Source organism: Oncorhynchus gorbuscha, linkage group LG20 (assembly GCF_021184085.1).
Source record: "Oncorhynchus gorbuscha isolate QuinsamMale2020 ecotype Even-year linkage group LG20, OgorEven_v1.0, whole genome shotgun sequence".
Taxonomy (NCBI): domain Eukaryota; kingdom Metazoa; phylum Chordata; class Actinopteri; order Salmoniformes; family Salmonidae; genus Oncorhynchus; species Oncorhynchus gorbuscha.
The window spans coordinates 5,272,398-5,287,384 of NC_060192.1; the positions used below are offsets into that span (position 1 = coordinate 5,272,398).

The window sequence follows — 14,987 nt, forward strand, 5'->3', positions numbered from 1 at the left end:
TTTATTTATTTTTTACATTTTTTACATTTTTCCTAAAATTACATACCCAAATCTAACTGCCTGTAGCTCAGGACCTGACGCAAGGATATGCATATTATTGATACTATTTGAAAGGAAACACTTTGACGGAAATGTGAACATGTCCAAAAGTTGAACGCCTGTAGCGTTCTATTAAGCTATATGGAATTGCTTTAAGAAGGTAATACCAATATTATTTTGCTATTTGTGTGTCCTAGAGCAAAACAACTGACATGTTTGCGAGTGTCTCACCTTTGCACAGATGAACCATATCAGTGTGTTGCCGAAACTATTCGGACGCTACAGACAGAAGTTGGCAGATCAGACGAGTCCCAAGACACTTGTGGGGGGGTTGTCGAGCAAAACGGAGAACACCATTGTGATAAAGATGGGAGGTGGGAATAAGCTTGGCTTGGGTGGGATAAATGGGGGAGAACAGGGAGGGGGTGGTGGAGAGAGAGCGAGAAGGAAGGACTTTATTATACTACAATGTAGTTATATATTTTTAAATGAATAACCGTACTGGACAGATTAAGGATGTCAAATCATTATTATTCCTTCTTTGTCATTACAATTAAGATTTAATGGTGGTTGTTGGTGAGAATGGAGAGGGGCTATATCCGTTGGATTTGGGATGGGTTGCTGGGAAGGCACTAAAACCCCAAACAGCAAGCAATGCAGGTGTAGAAGCACGGTGGCTAGGAAAAACTCCCTAGAAAGGCCCGAACCTAGGAAGAAACCTAGAGAGGAACCAGGCTATGAGGGGTGGCCAGTCCTCTTCTGGCTGTGTCAGGCAGAGATTACAACAGAACATGGCCAAGATGTTCAAATGTTCATAGGTGACCAGTAGGGTCAAAATAATAATAATCACAGTGGATGTCGAGGGTGCAACAGGTCAGCACCTCAGGAGTAAATGTCAGTTGGCTTTTCATAGCTGATCATTCAAAGTATCTCTACCGCTCCTGCTGTCTCTAGAGAGTTGAAAACAGCAGGTCTGGGAGGTAGCACGTCCGGTGAACAGGTCAGGATTCCATAGCCGCATGCAGAACAGTTGAAACTGGAGCAGCAGCATGGCCAGGTGGACTGGGGACAACAAGGAGTCATCAGGCCAGGTAATCCTGAGGCATGGTCCTAGGGCTCAGGTCCTCAGAGAGAAAGAAAGAAAGAAAGAAAGAAAGAAAGAGAGAAAGAGAGAAAGAGAGAGTTAGAGAGAGCATACTTAAATTCACACAGGACACTGGGTAAGACAGGAGAAATACTCCAGCTATAACAGACTAACCCTAGCCCCCCGACACATAAACTACTGCAGCATATATACTGGAGGCTGAGACAGGAGTGGTCAGGTGACACTGTGGTCCCATCCGATGATACCCCCGGACAGTGGCAAACAGGCAGAATATAACCACAGCCCCCACACCACTAGAGGGATATCTTCAACCACCAACTTACCATCCTGAGACAAGGCCGAGTATAGCCCATAAAGATCTCAAACCCAGACAGGAAGATCACGTCAATGACTCAACCCACTCAAGTGACGTACCCCTCCCAGGGACAGCATGGAAGAGCACCAATAAGCCAGTGACTCAGCCCCTGTAACAGGGTTAGAAGCAGAGAATCCCAGTGGAGAGAGGGGAACAGGCCAGGCAGAGACAGCAATGGTGGTTCGTTGCTCCAGTGCCTTTCCGTTCACCTTCAAACTCCTGGGCCAGACTTCACTTAATCATACTGAAGAGATGAGTCTTCAATAAAGACTTAAAGGATGAGACAGAGTCTGCATCTCTCACATTGGTAGGCAGACCATTCCATAAAATGGAGCTCTATAGGAGAAAGCCCTGCCTCCAGCTGTTTGTTTAGAAATTCTAGGGACAGTAAGGAGGCCTGTGTCTTGTGACTGTAGCGTATGTGTAGGTATGTACGGCAGGATCAAATCAGAAAGATGGGTAGTAGCAAGTCCATGTAATGCGTTGTAGGTCAGCAGTAAAACCTTGAAATCAGCCCTTGCCTTAATTAAAGAGGAGTCTGTAATTTGCTTTCTATTGATGATGATCTTTTCCTCAAAGAAGTTCATGAATTTATCACTGCTGAAGTGAAAGCCATCCTCTCATGGGGAATGCTGCTTTTTAGTTAGCTTTGCAACAGTATCAAAAAGTCATTTTCCTAAATTATGTTGGAAAAACAGGGTGATCGCGCAGCAGTGAAGGCTCTTCGATACTGCATGGTACTGTCTTTCCAAGCTAGTCGGAAGACTTCCAGTTTTGTGTGGCGCCATTTCCGTTCCAATTTTCTGGAAGCTTGCTTCAGAGCTCAGGTATTTTACTATATACCAGGGAGCTAGTTTCTTATGACAAATGTTTTTTGTTTTTAGGGGTGCAACTGCATCTAGGGTATTGCACAAAGATAAATTGAGTTCCTCAGTTAGGTGGTTAACTGATTTTTGTACTTTGACATCCTTGGGTAGGCGGAGGGAGTCTAGAAGGGCATCTAGGAATCATTGTGTTATCTGAGAATTTATAGCACAACTTTTGATGATCCTTAGTTTGGGTCTGAGCAGATTATTTGTTTTGATTGCAAACGTAATAAAATGGTGGTCCGATAGTCCAGGATTATGAGGAAAAACATTAAGATCCACAACATTTATTCCACGGGACAAAACTAGGTCCAGAGTGTGACTGTGGCAATGAGTAGGTCCAGAGACATGTTGGACAGAACTCACCGAGTCGATGATGGCTCCGAAAGCCTTTTGGAGTGGGTCTGTGGACTTTTCCATGTGAATATTAGTCACCAAAAATGTCATTATTATCTGCCATGACTACAAGGTCCGAAAGGAGTTCAGGGAACTCTGTGAGAAACGCTGCATATGGCCCAGGAGGCCTGTAAACAGTAGCTATAAAAAGTGATTGACGAGGCTACATAGATTTCATGACTAGAAGCTCAAAAATGTCATTTTTTTGTTGTTGGTAAATTGAAATTTGCTATCAGAAATGTTAGCAACACCTCCACCTTTGGGGGATGCGCGGGGGGGGGTGTGGTCACTAGTTTAACCAGGAGTTTAACCAGGAGATGAGGCCTCATTTAACACAGTAATTCCATCAGGCTTAAACCATGTTTCAGTCAGGCCAATCACATCAAGATTATGATCAGTGATTCGTTCATTGACCATAATTGCCTTGGAAGTGAGGGATCTTACATTAAGTAGCCCTATTTTGAGATGTGAGGTATCACAATCTGTTTCAATAATGTCAGGAATGGAGGAGGTCTTTATTCCAGTGATATTGCTAAGGCGAACACCGCCATGTTTAGTTTTGCCCAACCGAAGTCGAGGCACAGACACGGTCCCAATGTGGATAGTTGAGCTGACTACACTGACTGTGCTAATAGCCTGCTGCCTGGCCTGCACCCTATTTCATTGTGGAGCTAGGGGAGTTAAAGCCCTGTCTATGTTCGTCAATAAGATAAGAGCACCCCTCCAGCTAGGATGGAGTCCGTCACTCCTCAGCAGACCAGGTTTGGTCCTGTTTGTGGGTGAGTCCCAGAAAGAGGGCCAATTATCTATAAATTTGGGAGCGACAGAAAACAATTTTCAACCAGCGATTGAGGTGTGAGACTCTGCTGTAGAGCTCATCACTCCCCCTAACTGGGAGGGGGCCAGAGACAATTACTCGATGCCGACACATCTTTCTAGCTGATTTACACGCTGAAGTTATGTTGCGCTTGGTGACCTCTGACTGTTTCATCCTAACATTGTTGGTGCCAACGTGGATAACAATATCTCTTTACTCTCTACACTCGCCAGTTTTAGCTTTAGCCAGCACCATCTTCAGATTAGCCTTAACGTCGGTAGCCCTGCCCCCTGGTAAACAGTGTATGATCGCTGGATGATTCGTTTTAAGTCTAATACTACAGGTAATAGAGTCACCAATGACCAGGGTCACTGTAATACATGACAGCCAATGGAATGCAGATGACATGACAAATAAACTCAAAACGGGGGAATGTTTGGTTGCTCAGGAGGAAGTCGAATGTGTGGAAGACATTTGACGATACTGGAGATCAAGAAAACGAAGGTAAGGAGCAAGCGGTGCATAGCAAAGATTTATCTGACATGTTGTGGTTGGGTGAGGCTTGGTGCTCACGGAATCAGTAGGTTATTATACAAACACTCACAGGCAACAGAACCAAGATCTGTTTTTATTTCTGTAGATATACAGTTGAAGTCGGAAGTTTACATACATACGTTTAGGTTGGAGTCATTTAAAATTCGATTTTCAACCACTCCACAAATTTCTTGTTTTAACAAACTATAGTTTTGGCAAGTCGGTTAGGACATCTACTTTGTGCGTGACACAAGTCATTTTTCCAACAATTGTTTACAGACAGATTATTTCACTTATAATTCATTGTATCACAAATCCAGTGGGATCATGTTGTATATATATTGAAGCAACATCTCAAGACATCAGTCAGGAAGTTAAAGCTTGGTTGCAAATGGGTCTTCCAAATGGACAATGACCCCAAGCATACTTCCAAAGTTGTGGAAAAAATGGTTTAAGGACAACGAAGTCAAAGTATTGAAATGGCCATCACAAAGCCCTGACCTCAATCCTATAGACAATGTGTGGGAAAACTGAAAAAACGTGTGCGAGCCAGGAGGCCTACAAACCTGACTCAGTTACACCAGCTCTGTCAGGAGGAATGGACCAAAATTCACCCAATTTATTGTGGGAAAGCTTGTGGAAGGCCACCTAATACTAATTGAGTGTATGTAAACTTCTAACCCACTGGGAATGTGATGAAAAGCTGAAAAAAATAATTCTCTCTGCTTTCACATTCTTAAAATAAAGTGGTGATCTTACCTGACCTAATACAGTGAATTTGAACTCGGATTAAATGTCAGTAATTGTGAAAAACTGAGTTTAAATGTATTTGGCTAAGGTGTATGAAAACTTCCGGCTTCAACTGTGTATAGGGCATCAGCCTCTAAGGTGCAGGGTTGAGTAGCCGGGTGGTACCCGTCCAGTGATGACTATTTAGCCTTGAGATAGAAGCTGTTTTTCACGTTCGATAAGATTGACAGACATAGTAATAAAAAAGGCACATTTAGGGAGTCTCCAAAGAGGCAGAAAAATGTCTACAAATATTTTACCGGACAACTGGAGATATACTGTTCCCAACTCCAAAATACTGTTCCTTTTTATCCTTTTTAAGAAGAGCTATTCAAAATTGACTTCATTTTTATTTCCAAAAAATCATGAAATGGTGATGTCGAATCATTCTCTAGTATCATGCTTAATTACACCAATGTAAAATACATTTAGCAACAGAATTTGGAGAATGAACAGAGTGCGTCTTCTATACCAGAACTTGATTCAAAACTTAGACGAGAAAATGTAAACCCTTACAAATATGGACATAAGAGGACAGAAAAAAGCCAACCCCCAATATAATTTGGGATGCCTTTAAGGCGTACATTAGGGGAATTATAATCTCACACCATCATAACATCGCCAAAAGTTACATTTTGTTTAGTGATTTGTTTTCTTTCTATCTTAAAAAGTATCCCCAAATATATCCCATAAAATGTATCCCATAAAAAGTATCCCATAAAAAGTATCCCATAAAAAGTATCCCATAAAAAGTATCCCATAAAAAGTATCCCAAAAAGTATTTACAAGGTGAAGAAGAAAATAAAAGGTTAAACTCAAATAACTACTTAATGGTAAATAAACCTGGGAAATACCTCGCAGCTCTCACAAAACTAATAAATGCTAAACCAGTTATAATTTTACAAGATAAAGATACAGAAGCAGTCATTTGAAGTTACAATGCAATTTAATCACAAGTTATTATGAAAATGAATTTAAATCAGAATTAAACAGCCCACAGGAACTATAGCCATCTAAGACTCTAACTCTGCAGCAACTATCAGCATACAACATTTTTTCATTAAAAACAGATATCACCCAAGAATAAATCTGAATTGCTGTTAAAATTTTAGCACGGAGAAAAGCACCAGGAATGGATGGTTTTCGCGTAGAATTCTATTCAACCATTTGGACAAAGTAGCCCCCTATTTACACAAATGACAACACACGTCGCTTAATTCAGTACTTCCTAGTTCACTGCATCAAACAGTTATATTCAAATCTGGAGAGTCCCCTGCTGATTAATAACTTCTCTGGGATATGTGGGACGGTAGCGTCCCACCTCGCCAACAGCCAGTGAAATTGCAGGGCGCCAAATTCAAAACAACAGAAATCCCATAATTATTCATCAAACATACAAGTATTTTACACCATTTTAAAGATAAACATCTTGTAAATCCAGCCACAGTGTCTGATTTCAAATAGGCGTTACGCCGAAAGCACACCAAACGATTGTTAGGTCAGCACCTAGTCACAGAAAACCATACAGCCATTTTCCAGTCAAGGAGAGGGCTCACAAAAATCAGAAATGGCGATTACATTGCAGCTGTTTATTGTACAGGACCACAGGAGGAGGCAGGTAGCTGGGTCCAGGGGCAGGCAGGGGGTCCAAAAGGGCAACAGTACAGGCAGGGAAAAGGCTAGTAACGTCATCCGGGAGATCAGGCAATAGGTAGATAACAGGAAATCCTAAAGTACATGCAGGGAATAGGCAAAAGGTGTCGTTAGTGAGGCAGGCAAAAACTATCATACACGGGAGAAGTAAATCGCGGGAAAAACAGAGCTACGAAAGAAGTGTCACAAAACAAACAATACCTCACAGTGATGGGGTATAAAGAACTGAACTAAATCGTGTGTGATAATGACATACAGGTGTGTGAACAGGTGATTAGAATTCAGGTGATTGGGATCTGGAGAGTGAGCTGCGTTCAGGGGATATATGTGTTTGAGAGTGTGAGCTGGAGAGTGGGCTGCGTTTAGAGGATCTATGAGTTTGAGAGTGTGAGCTGGAAAGTGGGCTGTGTTCAGGGGATCTATGTGTTTGAGAGTGTGGGCTGTGTTCAGGGGATCTATGAGTTTGAGAGTGTGAGTTGGAAGCAGACATTACAACATTCAATACAAATATTGTATAGATGTCCTAAAGCAAAAATATACTTGAATGATATAATACACTGAACAAACAGGCAATATTTTTAAAGATTTTGTTGAGTTACAGTTCATAAAAGGACATCAATCAATTGAAATACATTCATTAGGCCCTAATTTATGGATTTCACATGACTGGGAATACAGCTATGCATCTGTTGGTCACAAATACCAACAAGAAAAAATAAAAAAGCTAGGGCCTTGGATCAGAAAACCAGTCAGTATCTGGTGTGACCACCATTTGCCTCATGCAGCGCGACACATCTCCTTCGCATAGAGTTGATCAGGCTGTTGATTCACCTGGAAGGTTATAAATTGAACATGGAAAAATTCAAAATAATGGCAACCGGGAAAAATAATAACTCCCAGATCTGCAGCATTCCTTTAAGTAGACTACAAAAAATGACTCAACACTATGAAAGCAGATCTAATTAAATGGAATAATCTGTATGTAAATCTTTCAGGTAGAATAAACCTCTTTTAGAATGGCATGGCTGCTAAAGGTTTTGTATTTATTTTCAGTAATACCAATTACCCCACCGAAAACATTCTTTAAAAAGTATACTATAACAGACTTTATATGGGCAAATCAAATTCATAGATTTAAAAGGAACGTTTTACTTCTTCCTAAGTCAGAGGGTGGTTTTCACCTTCCAGACTTGGAATTGTATCAACTCGCCACCCAGGGCTTTTACTTGTGACATATAGTTAAATACACTATAGAGGAACAATGGGTACATATTGAAAATGCTTGTCTGCAGAATCGTTTCACGTGTCTATTTTCAAAAGATAAAGCTAAGAACATTAACAACTTCATAGGAAATGAAACTGTAATGATCTTCGTCTGTTGTTTGTAGAAAGTCAGACCGAAATGCAGCGTGTAGGTTACTCATGACTTTTAATGAAGCGAATACGGTACATGAAATAACGGAAGAAGAAAACAACAAACGAATGAAACTAATACAGCCTATCTGGTGACTAACACTAAGACAGGTACAATCACCCACGAAATACAACGCGCACTCAGGCTACCTAAATACGGTTCCCAATCCGAGACAACTAGAATCAGCTGACTCCAATTAGGAATCGCCTCAGGCAGCCAAGCCTAACAAGACACACCCCTAATAATACACACTCCCAATTAATACAAACCCTAATACGAAAATACAACATATAAACCCATGTCACACCCTGGCCTACCCAAACATATAACAAAAACACAAGATACAATGACCAAGGCATGACAGAAACGTATTCTACAAGAACCAATATCACTTCCTAAAAACACAACCTTATGGAACTATCGTTGGATAGCTTTTCATAATTCACCGATAAGTTGGCCCACATGGAAAACTAAAGGCATAGAAACCATAAATGACTTGGTGACAGGAAATACATTTATTCCCATTACAGCTTTAAAAAGCAATTTGAGTAGATATTTTCAAATGGATCCAACTGGGAAGTTTTATATCACCAAATGTTGATTTTAAATCTTTTGGTCACCAGAGCAACCTTGAGGGAATCGTATTAGAGTCAGAACATTTTTTCATATGACAGGGAAGATATAAAAAACCTTGCAGAGAGAATATCCAACTGACAATCTCTTTAGAAAAAAATATAAACTATTGGAACCAAGACTTAAAAATAACTGACGTTGGCACAAGATTGAGGGAATGCTGGAACATAACTAACACAATTACAGTTCATGAAAATGTACGCTCAATCCAGTATAAATGAATGTATCGAATGTATTATACAAGAGACAAAATCCCCAAATTCTACAGCACCATTGCAGTCATGTCTGAAGTGTAAAACTATAATGAGTAAATAATTAATGCCTTCTGGGAATGTTACAAAATTCCAAAGTCATGGGTCGGAGTTGGAAAGATGGGTGTCAGAGGTATTGCAATGTAAATGTGCGTTTAATTCATCTGTCTGTATATTCCAAGACATGACATATGAGGGGGCAGCGAGCTACCCGATGGGTTGGACAGTACTCTTCTCACCGATTTACCTTTAAAAAAACACTTGTACCCCCAAAAAATTGCCAATCCTCTGCCGTCCACGCAATGGAAAGATCAAATGCTTTATTATTTAAGAATTGAAAGAGCGCGGCGATGGAGAGAAGGTAAATTGTGCAGTTTGTGGCAAAAAGGATATAAGGCTACTGGATATGGGGGCTAGTGGGTCTCGGCAGGGGTGATGTTTGTATGATGTATTTGTTTGTATGTGTATGTTTTTTAATTCATTGTTTATGTCAAATAAAATCTTAGACAAACAAAAAGAATGAAGTTGATTTGACCTTTGCGTGACCCCTGTTGACCTGTGTCCCCTCTGGGTCAGATCTCCCTGGAGACGGAGCGTCTGGGGCCTCGTCGCGTGGAGGGACTGAGGAGGGAGGATGAGGAGTGGACGAGAAAGGCTCACGCCGCCGTCCTCTCCATACAGGATCTCACCGTCAAGTTCTTCGAGACCACCGCCAGGGCTCAGAAAGGTAAGTTACACACACACAACACTCTGTAGAGGCAAACTCCAGAGCTATGCATCGCCTATAGACAGACTATTATACCGACACTCCCTCCGAGTCAGACCCGAATCTCCATGCTTTAAATTGCTTTGTCTAAACTCTTCCCCCAATCACCTTAACCCAACAATCAACTGGCTCACACTCGGGTTAAAACCTCAAACATAATTTGTCTACCTTTGGGCCTTTGTATAAAAATAAAAAAAATCTGTGTGTGTTCCAGCGGTTTACGAGCGGATGCGTGTGGACCAGAGGAAGTTTGGCAAGGCGGCGTGGGCTGCAGCCGTGGACCGCATGGAGCGTCTGCAGTACGCCGTGTCCAAGGAAACACTGCAGCTGATGAGGGCCAAGGAGATCTGCCTGGAGCAGAGGAAACATGGCCTGAAACAGGAGGTACTACTACTACCACTACTACAGTACTACTACTATACTACTACTGTTATAAAAGTAATAAAGGAGATCTGACTGGAGCAGAGGAAACATGGCCTGAAACAGGAGGTACTACTACTACTACTACTACTGCTACCACTACTACAGTACTACTACTGTTATAAAAGTAATAAAGGAGATCTGACTGGAGCAGAGGAAACATGGCCTGAAACAGGAGGTACTACTACTACTACTACAGTACTACTACAGTACTACTACTGTTATAAAAGTAATAAAGGAGATCTGACTGGAGCAGAGGAAACATGGCCTGAAACAGGAGGTACTACTACTACTACTACACTACTACTACAGTACTACTACTGTTATAAAAGTAATAAAGGAGATCTGACTGGAGCAGAGGAAACATGACCTGAAACAGGAGGTACTACTACTACTACTACTACTACTACCACTACTACAGTACTACTACTACTATATTACTACTGTTATAAAAGTAATAAAGGAGATCTGCCTGGAGCAGAGGAAACATGGCCTGAAACAGGAGGTACTACTACTACTACAGTACTACTACTGTTATAAAAGTAATAAAGGAGATCTGCCTGGAGCAGAGGAAACATGGCCTGAAACAGGAGGTACTACTACTACTACTACTACTACAGTACTACTACTGTTATAAAAGTAATAAAGGAGATCTGACTGGAGCAGAGGAAACAGCCTGAAACCGGAGGTACTACTAATGCTATAGCACTTTTCCAGACTCTCAAAGCACATTGTATTGGGGAGTCACTCCTCATCCACCACCAATGCCACGGCAGCCATTTTACACCAGATATCTCAACGCACATCAGCTACCCTAGGTACACAATACTCTGTCTTTCTGACCATCTCTTTCTCTCTCTCTGGGTGTCTCAGATGCAAAACCTGCAGGAGGGAGAGGATGCCATGTTGCGGTTGGACCAGATGGAGGCGCTGTACTATGAGCTCCAGCTGCAGCTCTATGACATCCAGGCTGAGGTGCTGCGCTGTGAGGAACTGCTGCTCAATGCCCAGCTCACCAGTCTACGCAGACAGATCACTGGTAATACTACACACTTTATACCTGTTGCTGCTAACGAACATTCAGACTAGGAACTGCTGCTTAATGGCCAGCGCACAGGTCTACGCAGACAGATCACTGGTGGACAATAATATTATACACTAGCGATACTACGGTACCAGATTTTCCTTGTCGAAAACGAAAACACAAAGCAGACTTCAAATCAAATGTATTTGTATAGCCCTTCGTACATCAGCTGATATCTCAAAGTGCTGTACAGAAACCCAGCCTAAAACCCCAAACAGCAAGCAATGCAGGTGTAGAAGCACAGTGGCTAGGAAAATCTCCCTAGAAAGGCCAAAACCTAGGAAGAAACCTAGAGAGGAACCAGGCTATGAGGGGTGGCCAATCCTCTTCTGGCTGTGCCGGGTGGAGATTATAACAGAACATGGCCAAGATGTTCAAATGTTCATAAATGACCAGCATGGTCAAATAATAATAATCACAGTAGTTGTCGAGGGTGCAGCAAGTCAGCACTTCAGCACTTAACTCTATGGTCCTTTAAAACCTACTTTTGCAAAATATTGAGCTCATCAAATAATCAAATGTGACCCTGGGCTACAACACAAGGCTATTTTTTTCTATGTTTTCTTCATGAAATTTAGTCCACTTCATGTTTTGTTTCCTTTGCTTCCTTACTTCCTAGTATCGCGATACAGATATCGTGACAACACTACTATACACATATACCTGTTGCTGTTAATCAACACTTCTGCCTGTTATAACTGCTCAGCTCCAGAGCCTCTGTAGAAAGACTGTGGCCTACTGTACTAAACAGTGATCCTCTCTCCCACAGAGCGCCAGGACGAGGTGGTGTATTATGATGCGTATGAGAGTCCTGATGCCATGCAGGGGGTGGAGGAACCCTCAGCTCCCCCTCCCTCCCTCCGAGACGAGTTTAGCCAGCTGCAGCAGAGGACCAGACAGCTAGAGGCACGCAGGGGACGCATCACCACCAAGAAGGTCTACCTTAAGAACAAAAAGGTAATTAGCAACCAATCACACGCTTACCTCTGGACTTGCTAACCAATCAAAGCCCTGAAAGCCTGCCCCGAGAACAAAAAGGAAGCAGAAAACCAATACTTTGTTTACGTCTTACATCCTCCTGTAATGTTTTGGCTCTAATATGTCTTGTTTACCTAAAACCAGGAGATCTGTATCGTCAACCACAACCAGAAGATACAGCAACGCCAGGGTAGTCAGGACGACCAGACATCACATCAAGCGCTGCAACAGGTACGTTGTCTTTCATTAGTGTTTGTGTTTGAGATTCCCTATAAACTCGCCACTTCGATATAGCTACAGTTGAAGTCGGAAGTTTACGTACGCTTAGGTTGGAGTTATTAAAACTTGTTTTTTAACCACTCCACAAATTCTTGTTAACCTCTCTGGCACCAGTGGGATGGTAGCGCCCCACCTCAACAACAGCACGTGAAATTGCAGGGCGCCAAATTCAAAACAACAGAAATCCCATAATTATTCATCAAACATACAAGTATTATACACCACTTTAAAGATAAACTTCTTGTAAATCCAACCACAGTGTTCGATTTCAAAAAGGCTTTACGGTGAAAGCACACCATCTGATTATGTTAGGTCAGCGCCTAGTCACAGAAAACCATACAGCCATTGTCCAGCCAAGGAGAGGGCTCACAAAAGTCAGAAATAGCGATTAAATTAATCACTAACCTTTGATCTTCATCAGATGGCACTCACAGGACTTCATGTTACAAAATAAATGTGTGTTTTGTTTGATAAAGTTAATCTTTATGTCCAAAAACCTCAGTTGAAATTGGCGCATATTTAAATCGGACAAAAGCGCATATTTAAATCGGACAAAAGCTTCGTCAAGAAAAAAGGTAAACAAGAAATGTGCACTCCCGATCACGCGCTGGGCTCATGGCTGGAAATTTGGCGTATTATTGGGCACGCTTTTCATCCAAAATTCCAAATGCTGCCCCCTACCCTAGTGAAGTTATTAACAAACTATAGTTTTGGCAAGTCGGTTAGGACATCTACTTTGTGCATGACACAAGTAATTTTTCCAACAATTGTTTATAGACATTTTAGAATGTTTTTTTTTTACCTTTCTTTAACCAGGCAAGTCAGTTAAGAACAAATTCTTATTTTCAATGACTGCCTAGGAACAGTGGGTTTAACTGCCTGTTCAGGGGCAGAACGACAGATTTGTACCTTGTCAGCTCGTGGGTTTGAACTTGCAACCTTCCGGTTACTAGTCCAACGCTCTAACCACTAGGCTACTCTGCCGCCCATTTCACCTATCAGTCACTGTATCACAATTCCAGTGGGTCAGAAGTTTACATACACTAAGTCGACTGTGCCTTTAAACAGCTTGGAAAATTCCAGAGAAATTATGTCATGGCTTTAGAAGCTTTTAATTGACATAATTTGAGCCAATTGGAGGTGTACCTGTGGATGTATTTCAAGGCCTACCTTCAAACTCAGTGCCTCTTTGCTTGACATCATGGGAAAATCAAAAGAAATCAGCCAAGACCTCAGGAAAAAAAATTGTAGACCTCCACAAGTCTGGTTCATCATTGGGAGCAATTTCCAAACGCCTGAAGGTACCACGTTCATCTGTACAAACAATAGTAAGCAAGTATAAACACCATGGGACCACGCAGCCATCATACCGCTCAGGAAGGAGACGCGTTCTGTCTCCTAGAGATGAACGTACTGTGGTGCGAAAAGTGCAAATCAATCCCAGAACAACAGCCAAGGAACTTGGGAAGATGCTGGAGGAAACAGGTACAAAAGTATCTATATCCACAGTTAAATGAGTCCTATATTGACATAACCTGAAAGGCTGCTCAGCAAGGAAGAAGCCACTGCTCCAAAACCGCCATAAAAAGCCAGACTAAGTTTGGTAACTGCACATCGGGACAAAGATCATACTTTTTGGAGAAATGTCCTCTGGTCTGAAACAAAAATAGAACTGTTTGGCCATAATGACCATTGTCATGTTTGTGGAAAAAGGGTGAGGCTTGCAAACCGAAGAACACCATCCCAATCGTGAAGCACGGTGGTGGCAGCATCATGTTGTGGGGGTTCTTTGTTGCAGGAGGGACTGGTGCACTTCATGAGGGAGGAAACTGATGTGGATATATTGAAGCAACATCTCAAGACATCGGTCAGGGAGTTAAAGCTTGGTCGCAAATGGGTCTTCCAAATGGACAATAACCCCAAGCATACTTCCAAAGTTGTGGCAAAATGGCTTAAGGACAACAAAGTCAAGGTATTGGAGTGGCCATCACAAAGCCCTGACTTCAATCCTATAGCAAATGTGTGGGCAGAACTGAAAAAGAGTGCGAGCAAGGAGGCCTACAAACGTGACTCAGTTACACCAGCTCTGTCAGGAGGAATTGTCCAAAATTCACCCAACTTATTGTGGGAAGCTTGTGGAAAGCTTGTGGAAATGTTTGACCCAAGTTAAACAATTCAAAGGCAATGCTACCAAATACTAATTGAGTGTACAGTCGTGGCCAAAAGTTTTGAGAATGACACAAATATAAATTTTCACCAAGTCTGCTGCCTCAGTTTGTATGATGGCAATTTGCATATACTCCAGAATGTTACGAAGATTGATCAGATGAATTGCAATTATTTGCAATGTCCTTCTTTGCCATGCAAATGAACTGAATCCCCCAAAACATTTCCACTGCATTTCAGCCCTGCCACAAAAGGATCAAAATGACATCATGTCAGTGATTCTCTCGTTAACACAGGTGTGAGTGTTGATGAGGACAAGGCTGGAGATCACTCTGTCATGCTGATTGATTTCGAATAACAGACTGGAAGCTTCAAAAGGAGGGTGGTGCTTGGAATCATTGTTCTTCCGCTGTCAATCATGGTTACCTGCAAGGAAACACAT

At 41.9% G+C, this 14,987-nt stretch overlaps 1 protein-coding gene across 1 annotated transcript in view; it reads left to right on the forward strand.

Moving 5' to 3' along the window:
• Nucleotides 1-14,987, forward strand: part of LOC124006955 (junction-mediating and -regulatory protein-like) — a 51,584-nt gene that overhangs the window by 31,834 nt on the left and 4,763 nt on the right. Inside the window, exons 3-7 of the mRNA XM_046317147.1 lie at nt 9,429-9,579; nt 9,833-10,002; nt 10,912-11,077; nt 11,892-12,079; nt 12,245-12,331. Coding sequence (XP_046173103.1) covers nt 9,429-9,579; nt 9,833-10,002; nt 10,912-11,077; nt 11,892-12,079; nt 12,245-12,331 — 762 coding nt within the window. The remainder of the gene's footprint in view (nt 1-9,428; nt 9,580-9,832; nt 10,003-10,911; nt 11,078-11,891; nt 12,080-12,244; nt 12,332-14,987) is intronic.